Below are 12,407 nucleotides of genomic sequence, written 5' to 3'. Positions count from 1 at the left end.
AAGATAAATATTGACAATGCAGTTAAAATTACGCTGCTTTAATAAAGTGACAATAGTAGGTTCTTCTTTAAGGTCATGACCTCACTAGGTCTCAGTACTTAGGCCTCCCATGGCAGGTATGTTTTCACTCCTGTTGAGTGGGATTTAAGTACAATTAGATGCAATATCTATAAAGGTGCAATAGTTATTGTAGCTGGAGAGTTTCTCTCCAGCTCCCGCCAAGCCCCGCCAGTCCTGGAGCCCACTTATAAAATAAACACACTGACTCTTATATTATTTAAACTGCTTGACCATTAGCTCAGGCCTACCATTGTCTAGCTCTTACTCTTATACTAAGTCCATTTTTGTTAATCTATATGTCACCACATGTTTCGTGGCTTTTCCTGTTGCCTCTACATGATGCTCCCTGGACGGCAGCTGGTGTCTCTCCTCTCTGCCTTCCTGTCCTTTCCTTTTTCCTCTCTCTAGTCCCGCCTATACTTCCTGCCTGGCTACTGACCAATCAATGTTTTATTTATCAAACGATCATCCACAGCAAGTTATATTCATGTCTTGGCAGAGCAGAAACATTTAAATTGAGAAAGTTTTAGTGATGACACTCACTGTTATCATAGAGCTTTCATTCAGTAACTGATGGAAGCAGATGCAGAGATCCACAGCCAATCACCAGACCCAGCTCTAGGATTCCAGTTGAAGAGAGAGAAGAGTGATTCTATGAGCAAGGGGGGGTCAAGATCATGATGGGAAACATACAGAGACAACTAAACAAATTAATGGAAACTCATGAACTTTAGACCAACAGCTGTAGAGCCTCCATGGGACTGGACTAGGCCCTCTGTGTAAGTGAGACAGTTGTGTAGCTTGATCTGCATAAGGGACCCCCTGGCAGCAGTATCAGGATCCATCCCTGGTGCATGAGCAGACTTTTTTGAGCCAATACCTATGGTGGGACACCTTGCACAGCCTTGATGCAGGGAGCAGGGCTTGGACCTGCCTCTACTGAATGTACCAGGCTCTGCTGACTCCCCATGGGAGGCCATACCTTGTTGGAAGAGGGAATGGAGGGTGGATTTTGTGGGGGAAGGCTGGAGGGGCAGGAGGAGAGAAGAGAGGGGGATCTGTGGTTGGTATGTAAAATGAATAAAAAATTCCTTAATAAAAAAAGATCTAGAGAGCAAACATCTACTTAGTGAATAATAAATAAATAAGGGATATTCATAGATTGGAATCCTGCATAACAATGATTAATGATTCTATTTCATTGTCATAGAACAAATATACTATTAAGTCAAAGGATCCAGAGGCAGCATAATTTTTACGTGTTTCAGTACATATAAATCATTTAAATGTGAAAATCTATTATTTGATAGAAGTCAGGATGATGGCTGTCTCTTTGGAGGAACAATAAACAATGGAACATGAAACCAGAATTCAGTGTTATAAGCAATGTTTTATTCCTTAATCAGAAATATGTCAATTCAGCCATTTGTAAACTTTTTATTTATATAAACTTTTCTGAAGTACAAAAGTAAGAAAAAAATTGTAATCATACTACATATTCGTTCACATCCCTTTCAATCAGTGCTTGCTCACATTTAAAAGGTATATTTACCTCAGATATGTAGTTAAGCTTATTTAAAGTTTCAGCTTGGAATATTATATCTAGCTAATGCTGACTAGTAATTAAAATTGACAGTATTGGTTCTGTAAGAATAATTGAAAATGTATGATAGCAAGGCACAGGAAAGCTTGCAGGTGGAATAAAGATTACAGATGTTAAAACAGGAGATCAATTTAATGTAATTTAATTGCATTAGAACTTAAAAGTAGAAAGCTTTCTCTACTTGAAGACAGAAGAGAAATCAGCTGAAAGGTGAAGCCAACAAGAAGGAAAGATTAGCAGAAAGAAAGAACCATGAGTTCCAGCTCAAACGATAAAGGAAGTAGGCCACAAAAGAAGTAATGGATACAGACAAGGTCCTGAGTCTGAGAACAATTCAATTCTTCAGCCAATGAGGAAGCAGAGAGCTTAATTCCACCACTGCGTGAGTCGAATTCTGCCAACAGCCTTATTGCTTTGAATTAGAGGCTGATACAGTTCAGAGCCTTCGGAAAGCCATTAAGCCTAAGGGACAACTTAACTGTAGCCTGTGAGACTTTAAGCAGAGAATCAGCTGAGCTGTGCTCTAGGCAGGCCTATATTGAGGTAATAACAAACATTGTGTAAGTTTGTGGTAACTTGAACCAGGGATTCAAGCGTAATGCATCAATTCCTCATTATCAAAGTTTTGCAATATGTAAAACCTAAGGACAATTTCATTGAATTCTAAAGTATCTTGCTCATGCTGAGAATGCTACCTGATGTTAATGCAAGTGAGATATGCTTTGGTAACCATGTAAGTACAGATGTATTATATGCTTCTGATAACAGATACAACTCTAACCATGGGCCTAGAATACAACTCATAAAATTAAGGTCTGGGTAGAACGTGTAGTTTTTAAATTCTTTGAGTATAAGCATGAGGACCTGATTTCGAATTTTGGCACCCATGTTAAATCCAGAAGTAGCAGCGCATGTCTGTAACACTAGTGTTGAAGGGCGGAACATTGGAATATAGGAAGATACCTTGAACTCTGGCTAGCCAGACTCATTATCAGTGAGTTCTGGGTTCAGTGAGGAAGACCATGTTCCCACAAATAAAGTAGTTAATGATCAAGGAATATACCCAATATTGATGCTTGGTCTCCACAAGCACACATGTGCATGAGCAAAGACGTGTGCAAACATACTCTCCTGGTGCACATATAAACGCACACACATTCACACACACACACACACACACACACACACACACACACACACACACACACACACACACACATACCCCTCACCAACTGTTATTTTACAAAATGGCTTATATCTTAAGGGATGTGGCTTACATAGTAAGAGAACCCTTCAAAGTTATGACAATGTCCTGGAATGTAAAGAAGCTGCTAGAAGATTTGCAAGTCTTTTATTAAAAACATATTGGAAAAACTCTTAAGAACCCAAATATGTCTTAATATTAAGATAAGTTAACAATATTGTTTGTGCACACATGCTATGCATTCTTTAAAATCACGGTTCTCAAAATATGATGCATTGAGCTCTAAAGGTAAAGAGATATTTTCTTTTTTCATTAACTTTTTTCTCATATTAAATATTGTTTTCTTTAAGCTATTGCCAGTTATTTAGTACAAAATTATAATGATTAAATTGGTTTTCTTCCTGATGTGTTTTTTGTTTTTGTTTTTATTCTTCTCTCATACATTGCATCCCAAATGCACCCTCAAGGTCCACAGTTAAAACAATCTCCATTAATACTTCTGGATATTATTTGCCATTTTTATTGCATTGACATTTCAGGCAAAGTACAAGAAGAATAACGACACTTAAAGCTGCTGTTGTGGTATCATAGCTCAATTAGGGGCTTAGGAAGAATCCTAGTAGTCACTAATCATTTTATCATTTGCTGATATTAAGAAATAAATAATCCAGTTGCAATTAAGTATGTCATATGCTATTAATGAATTATAACTGTAACTAACTAGTTTTAAATAACTAATTTCATTAAAACTTTACCATATATCAGTCCTAAACAAATAATACAACAAATAGGAAATATGCATAAAAACACCCTTAAGCCTATGGAAGTTGTGTGCTGTCTTAAGGAAAAACAGGTACATATTTGGGGTTGGTAGTTCAGTTAGCTACTTTCTGTCATAGAATACCATTTGTACCTGGAAAAATGACTATTTTAAACTATTTAAACTTGAGTGTCTAATTTCTACTTTCTCCTATATGCTTTTTATCTCTCAAGTCCTACATTGATAGTTCAAGGACGTTGACCTACACATACATTATAACCATCATACAAACTGTGTATTTAACAAAATTTTCTTATAAAGGATCACTTTCTAGTACTAATGGCATACAAGAATCCTAATTCTCACAATTCTCATTCCTAGAGTTTGAACTAATGAAAATTTTAATGTAAAAGATATTGTTGATAGTCAGGAGTGGTGGCGTATGCCTTTAATCTCAGCACTCGGGAAGCAGAAGCAGGCAGATCTCTGTGAGTTCAAAGCCAGGATGGCTAGAACAGCCATGGCTGTTACACAGAGGAACCCTGTCTCAAAAAACAAACAAACAAACGAAGATAATGTTGATAGACATTACAAAAAGTAATGCACATATACTTACATTATTAAATACATATTTGTATATAATTGTACCTTGATGGCTAATTTATAATTGGAAAGAAATGTTCTATGCATGAATATACAGAAAAATGAACTTGATAACATGACTGCTAATTCCCCCAGAAACCCTATGACACTAATGATTGCATCACTAAGAATTCCATTTTGCCTTTTAGATTAACAGGATTCCACCTACCACCACCAGTGACAAGTACCAAATCTGTGTTCTCACTACGGTTGACCAGTGACTTTGCGGTTAGTGCTCATGGATTTAAAGTATATTATGAAGGTAAGTGATGGTACTATAAAAGATACCAATTCCCACTTCAAGGTATTTATACCAGAATTCTCCAAGTGTGATGATGGAAGACTAATTACCACAAGAATCATAAAGAATGGTTCAGCTCATCTAATTATCTCAAATCTTATGAAGAGATGGCTTTTTTAAAATAAAATATTTATTTGTTTTTATTTTATGTGTGTTTGCCTAAATGAATGTATGTGCACCATAGATGTGCAGTACCAGTGGTGGCCCGAAGAGGGTATCAGAATTGCTAGCCCCAAGGAACATGCTTTCTTATCAATCACTAATGTACTATAAATGGCTAGTGTTAGTGGATTTTATTTTTTCACACCCAGGCTGTGCTCTCAGCATTGGGACAACTTTCCTCTGTTTCCTTAAGAGATAAGAATTAAATCAATATAAGGTTTTAATGAACCACATTTTAGAGTAAAATACAGTGTGGTCAAAGAGTAATAGGATTATATAGAGAAATCTAAACACTGTTGAGGACGCTGAAATATATAGAAATACATATTTTTATTTTTAAATGAATAAAATGTCTAATGATAAAAATAATCTATCTTGAATATTTATCATAGAAATCATGGACTTATATTTTTTTTTCATTATTCAGCAAGAATATTTACATTATATAAGGAAGTTTGTCCCCTTACTCACAATAGTATTCTATCAGATTTCAATGTTTCTTTCTAAGACTATGTTTTCAAAATTTAGCCAGTCAGATCTAACATTGCCATTAATATATATACAAATAAATACTTTATTATTATTATTTCTATGCACAATGCAGTACTGAGTGACATCACTGGACAGTTTCTTCTAACCTATATACTAATGCAATGTATAATAGGATGTTTACAGAACATACTAGAAAGCAATCACAAAAAAAACCCCACAAATCCAACAACACAAATTTAAACATTTTACATCTGAGAAAGTTACAAAATAAATGTTATCTGATCCAGTGTTTTATTTCTTTCTAGAAAATATATATTACCAGAGAAATAAAATAAAATATTAAAAAATAAAATAAAGTATGCATCATAAATAATAGCCTATGTAGAAGTTCTAAAGACAGTTTTCTACTGCATACATTTCTGAACTTTTTTGTCTTTCAAGAGAAAATGAATTCAGAGACACTCTTCATTGTAATCATTTTTGTGAAGTATTTTTCAATAGCTAAGTATTTTTTTATTAGTCTTGGCAAGTTAATTCATATATATTCATTACTACCATCACAAAACTTTAAGTGTAATTTTGACAATACTTAGGATGTTAGGAACCCGAATATTTTCTAAGTGTTTTTTAAGAGAAATTTTATATCCTATTCACTAAGCACCAAGTTATTTTTAGGTTGGTTTACATTCCAGACAAGTACAATGTATATTGAAAAATATAATAACAGGTGGTGAATTTTGATGTTAGCATGTTTTCTGGTTTGGCTGTCAAGTTTTATAAATTCGTTTTCAAAAATATCTCAATAGCTTTAATTGTTATTATAAATAGAACTCTCTATTTCTCAGTCTGTCATAGTTAAATTTCTGTCATCTTTTTTTCTAGAGGAAAAATTGACACTAAGTTTTCAAATGCAATTTTGAAATGTTTTAATTATAAATATATGACAAAGTAAATCAGGTAGCAGTGAAAGATTGGCCACCACACTCTGATTATCTTTGCTGTATATCATGTTCTAGAACTGCAATAACAACTTACCATCATTTTCCTAGTCTAGTATGAGACAAATATGTAGTCCTGTAGCTCTGAGGTGGAAAATCTTAATGATCTTACTTGGGTTACTTGTTTAGGGTCTCATGAAGTGGTGTAAAAACATGAGCTGAGCTCTCATCAGAAAGTACTGGAAAATCTCAATTTCAAAGCTTATTCTTTTTGCCATTCTGTGATATTGTCCTTCAAGCTTGTGGAACTGATATGTGTGCTTCTTATGAGTTGGAAGCCACACATACCTACCACAGATACGCCCCCTTTCACCGTGATTCATGTGTCTCAGCCCCAGCCACTGGCTCACTGAATCATCTGACAGTGGTACTGTGTCTTTTTAGTTAGATCTGTTTACTGCCATGTAATAAAACAAAACATTGTGATAATCTTCTCCAAATCTCACATTTCTTCCCCTTGAATAGAACTGAATTATCAAACAGTACTAACCAATTTCTCCAGTATAAAATAAATGGCCGAAAAACATAAATACAACTGTGATCTTCACCAAAAGTTGTAGCTGGTTTTTTGTTTGTTTGTTTGTTTGTTTACTCTTTGTGCTCTTTGGGGGCCTGCCACTCAGCTTCCAAATAAACATATAGAGACTTATTCTTACTTATGAATGCCTGGCCTTAGCTTGGCTTGTTTCTTGCCAGCTTTTCTAACTTAAATTATCCCATTTCTCTTTTACGTTTTGCCTCTGGACTTTTTACTTTTCTCTATTCTATATACCTTTATTTCTTATTCCATAGCTGGCTGTGTGGCTTTGTGGCTGGTCCAAGGTGTCCTCTTCTCCTTTTCTTCTTCTCACTCCTCCCCCTCTCTCTTCTCCTCCTATTTATTCTCTTTGCATGTTAACCCTGTTGGTTATCTGCTGCGCTCTTACCCTGTGAGAAAATGTCATGAAACACGACAAAATCCACTAACAAGAGTTTTATTAAGATCAGATAAAGAGACAGAGATGTACAAGCCTGTGGAAAGACATGTGAGTAAAGATGGAGCCGGGAATCATGGTGCCAGCTTATAAAGGCTGGGCCGCACCTGCGCACACAGGCCCATGTGGCTATTCCACGCATGCACATAGATCACATGGCTGTGCTGGCTGCGCGCTTTACGCAACCACGCAAAGCCACGAGGTCCTGGTCACATGAGACATTTTGACCCAGAAATAACTAGGCAGAAGTGACTCGGTCCACCAGGCATGCACAACCATGCCCAACCATGGGGGCGTGTTGTGAATCCATATCAAACCCTGCCTATTTCTCTCTCCTGCCGGTTCTTTTTTAGACCAATCAGGTATTTTGGACAGGCAAAGTAACACAGCTTTACAGAATTAAACAAATGTAACATAAAAGAATGCAACACATCTTTGCATCATTAAAGAAATATTTCACAGCATAAAAGAATGTAACACATCTTTAGCTAATATTCACAAGAAGTTTTGTACTGTTACTAACTTTATTATGCTACTATAGATCATTAAATTAAAGCAATGTAGGGTGAAGTCCCTGTTTTTTTAATAATATAGACTTTAGGAAGCTCTTTGTAATGTAATAAAAATAATTTTCTGTTAAATTTCTTAGAATCAAACTTTGAATTTTGAAATTTATACACATTATTTTTGATCTTAATATCCAGCTTTTCATTTCTTCATTTTTCCTTCTTATTATCTAATATTAGCTTACATTTCTTTTTGAATAATATTAAGGACCAGTCTTAATATTATACTACCCCAGGGGGCCCAGAAGTGACACTACCAGCAGCATGGGAATGAATCTAGATACACTGAGTTCTTTAGTCTGTTCACTTTATTCTTCTAAGTCAATTCTATCTACAGTTTCACCCTGTCCTCACATTCAGCTCCTCTCTGTGCCCAATTCTCCTGTTGTCATAGTTTTAGTAAACTCTCATGCTTTTGACCTGATCTTTCTCCTCCATCCCTTTGTCCTCCATCTATATCCTTCCTGGCTTCTTACCCCTGGTACTGATAAACTCTACACGAGATCTGCTTTATCCCCTACTGAACTTCTGTCTTCCTCTCTTCTCTCTGGCCATGTGGTTCTGTGTCCTCTGTTCCTGCCTCACCCTTCACTCTTCCTCTCCTCTCCCTGTAGTTCTGAGCCCGCCTCTGGAATTCCACTCCAGTCCTTACAGCACCTGGTTATGTAAAACGCCCTATTGTCCTCAGTCAATCTCTCTGCCACGCCCCAGGCTTGGAGTAAGGGGATAGTCTGAGCTTCATTTGCACAAGAAGCAAAGCTATGCATCTCCAGCCAGTTTGTCTCCTAGGTTCAGGGTGGAAGGGAGTGGAGTTAGTTACCTAAAAGTTTACCAGGTCTGAGGAGCTGAAAGTATTTGCCAAATAAATGGTCTGGGAATATTTGGGCATGCAAGAATTTCATAGCAAAATACAGCTGATATATTATAAGCCAGATAACACCAAATATTCATAATAAATAGCTTGCCTTTTGACAGACCATTGACCGGTCAAAGTACAGCTTTAATACACAGCTGAATCTCTATAATATATTCTTGTGGCCCACAAGAGTTTCTTATAACTGTTTGAAAACATTTATTCACAGAATGTTGCTCTTATGTGCAGTTTAGTGTGAATTCTAAACAGGAAGAAAAAGGCCATCATGTTTTCTGAAACAATGAATTTGAGAAATGCTAATTCATACTAGGTCATACAAACAAACAAACAAATGTCAAATGTTGATAAGAGCCCAGTTAATAAGAAATGTCTTTATGGAACAAATGGTGACTATGTCTCTTATGCCTTTCTACATATGATTAACACGGCTCAGATACATACAGATACCCTTCAAAAGTAGCTTTACTTGTTCTTTGAGAATTTCATATATACTTTGATTGCATTCGCTCCTCTGCCCCAACTCCGCCTAGATCCATGTCCCCATCTTCACCCTCCAACCTACTCAAATTTGCATAGTCTTCTTCTTCTGTCTCTTATTTATTTATTTATTTATTTATTTATTTATTTATTTATTTATTTATTTATTTATTGACCAATCAAGACCATTTGTTCTGACCAGATGTTATTGGATGTGTGGTCTTTCACTGGAGAGTGTTTGACTTACCAGAGGCTCCACCCTTAGAGAAAACTGCTTTTCCCTCTTGTAGAAGCTAACAATTGCCAATAGCTCCCCAGCATGGGTGAGACTTAGTGCCCAACTCCCCTCCACATGCTGGGATTCGGTCTGGCTTAGCTTGCATGGGTCTTGTTCATGCTGTCAGAACCAGTGTGCATTCATATGTGCAGCTGTTGCTCTGTATCCAAAAGACACTTGGGGAGGAGGGAGTTCTGTATATGTGTTCCCTTTAGGCTGAGCTTCCAGTAACTCTTATTCTTGGCACCTTGACCAGATGGCTGTCTCCGTGTTGATCACCATCATTTTTATAATTTAATTCAGTACTATAAGAAATGTGGCTGAGAATTCTAATATTGTGCAGCATTCACAGAAAAATTTTCCTTTGTCTAGTCACCATGGTGTTATGGGAATTTCTTACCCTAGAAAATCATGCATAAGTTTTCAAAAACCAAGAGTCGATGAAAAAATAACCCAGGCCAGTTTCAAAAAATGTGTTGAAACGGTCGACCATTGCAATCTGTATATATTCTAGAGAAGTTTTAAATGCCTGCCTTCAATTTGCACTTAAACAAATCTGTTCAAGTATATCATAGTACAAAAGCAAGGCTAAAACAAGAACAATCTGCAATACATGTTAAAATAATTTGAATAAAGATAAATACATCTTATAATGTATTTAAGAATGCTACAGAAATTTGTTTTAATAAATAATGAGCATAGAAAAAAGAGTTAGACTATTTAAATTCTACTTATCATATATGTTACCTTTTTCTTTTTTTTCTGAGAACATCAACACATCTTACTGATTGTTTTGCATTTCAGGATCTGTTTTCAACTCTTAAGCTTTGAAATTCTAAGCATGATTTCGAGCAAATGCATACAGCTCAGAATCTAAGCAGTCATTCTTTGGGAACATCTGAGCTGCAACAAGAGAATGCTGTGCTGTAACATTGCAAATATTAAATAATTCCTTAAACATATTTATAAAGAAGGATGTAGCCTGGCGGTGGTGGTACACGCCTTTAATCCTAGCAGTTGGGATGCAGAGCCAGGCAAATCTCTATGAGTTCAAGTGCAGCCTGTCTACAGAGTGAGATCCAGGACAGGCACCAAAGCTACACAGAGAAACCCTGTCTCAAAAAACACCCCCCAAAAAGCCAAAACCAAACCAAAACAACAACAACAACAACAAAACAAAACAGAAACAACAACAACAACAAAAAGAAGGATGTTATGTTTTAGAAAACATGATGCAAGCAATATCATTTCTGCCTATTGGTCAGATAGAATTTCTTTACCTTTGGGTTTCCACAGAGTGGATGTATTTAGTCACTGACATATTCTAATTCCATAATTACCTTCTTGTTAAACAGAGAATTTATTATACTGTTGTGCCAGGCCATTTTTAAATTACCTTTTAAAAAACTTCTTATTTTATTTATGCTTTTCTCTCTTTTCACCATACATGCCCTTTGGGTATATATTATAGCTTCCAGTTTAGTGCTTTTATAGGATTCCTGAACAGGCAAATGAGTGGGTCTCTATATCTACATATGTTTCTTGTGTCTTTCCTTGGGCTCCTTTTATTCTGTTTGTTTTGTCCTATTCCATTGTTATATTTTGCTATTATCCTTTAGAAGCTTGTTTGTTTTCTGATGAGAGACAGAAAGGGAGTGAATCTTGAGGGGAAAGGAAGTGGAGAAGAATTGGGGGAGAAGAAATTCCTAACCTAAGGATCAATCCACTCCTTAAACACAATGTTATAATGAAAATATGGATTTGGATATGCACATGTGGATTTATCGACTTTCATGTTGTATCTTCATTTCAAAGAAGATAGCAATATTTTACCCTATTTATAAGAAAAGCTTCAATGGTTTGAATGTTGTTAGAAAGAGGTAACACTTTGAGCTTTTCATAGTTTATCAATGAGTAGCATAGTCTCCACAAATGCCTGAATCTCCAGTCTTGTTTCGAGCTATGAGTTGTGTGAATTTACAGAACTGTCATATGAACATACTTCAGATTTCTCATGAATGATGTGTTTTAAATGACTCTAGCTCCACTCCAGTTTCTCTGTTTTACTCAGTACATTCTGTGTATGAATCTTAGTCCATTTTCTTCCCAAATTTGTACAGATGCAATCATTTTCAGAAAATAATTCCATAAATACAAAGTTGCACTTAATGTTATGGCCTTTTGTTTTTATGCTCAGAGTATCCATATGTTTCAATATTGCTCTCCATGTTTTGGATATTTTACTCACAAAAATCTGCAGGAACCTTGAGGTTGTGTGATAAATTTTATACATTTGTATACCTGTCTCCAATTTCAGCATATTCTTGGCATATTACAAATATTAATGAATGTTTGTTAAAACTCAGCTGATATTGAGTACAGCAAGCCATTGGAACAGATAATGAGGGAATATATAATATATATCATGTTTTGAAAGCAATAAAACACAGGAAAATGCATGAAGGTAAATGCAAACTTTATTTAATTACTTAGGACAAAATCCATAAAATTATTATTTATATGCTAATGAATATTTTACTGTCTTAGTAAAGATTATTTTATAAAGCAATCAATATACTAAGTTTATAATACCTATCTTAGTGCTTCTTATGGCAAGGATAGGATGATATAAAAGGATTAATCTTATTATTTAGAATGGAATGATAATCACATTTTGCAATGAATATACATATTTAAATATGTTGCTAAATGTGTCATATGCCAACTGCCATGAGTTTTCATTTTTGTAAGGATGCTAGAATGAAGATTAGTTGACAAATCTTACTAATTTAATTCTAATAAAAATACAAAAATATTTTTGCCTTACAAAACCAATAAATATTTTCATAGTTGTTTGTAGCTGGAAGTTTTTCTGTGTCCCCCTCAGTCTGCAGTCACTCAGACCCAAATAATCACACAGAGGCTTATATTAATTACAAACTGTATGGCCATCAGCTCAGGCTTATTACTGACTAGCTCTTACACTTAAATTAACCCATTATTCTTATCTATGTTTA

At 35.4% G+C, this 12,407-nt stretch overlaps 1 protein-coding gene across 7 annotated transcripts in view; it reads left to right on the top strand.

Moving 5' to 3' along the window:
- Positions 1–12,407, top strand: part of Csmd3 (CUB and Sushi multiple domains 3) — a 1,145,339-nt gene that overhangs the window by 165,438 nt on the left and 967,494 nt on the right. For all 7 annotated transcript variants that reach the window (XM_052747788.1, XM_052747786.1, XM_052747792.1 and 4 more), the window contains exon 3: positions 4,419–4,531. In XM_052747788.1, the coding sequence (XP_052603748.1) occupies positions 4,419–4,531 (113 nt within the window). The remainder of the gene's footprint in view (positions 1–4,418; positions 4,532–12,407) is intronic.

The sequence above is a fragment of the Peromyscus californicus genome, unplaced genomic scaffold (assembly GCF_007827085.1).
Source record: "Peromyscus californicus insignis strain IS unplaced genomic scaffold, ASM782708v3 Scaffold_20__1_contigs__length_68692818, whole genome shotgun sequence".
NCBI lineage: Eukaryota > Metazoa > Chordata > Mammalia > Rodentia > Cricetidae > Peromyscus > Peromyscus californicus.
Note: the sequence above shows the minus strand (reverse complement) of the source record. Positions and strands in the feature narration are given on the sequence as shown.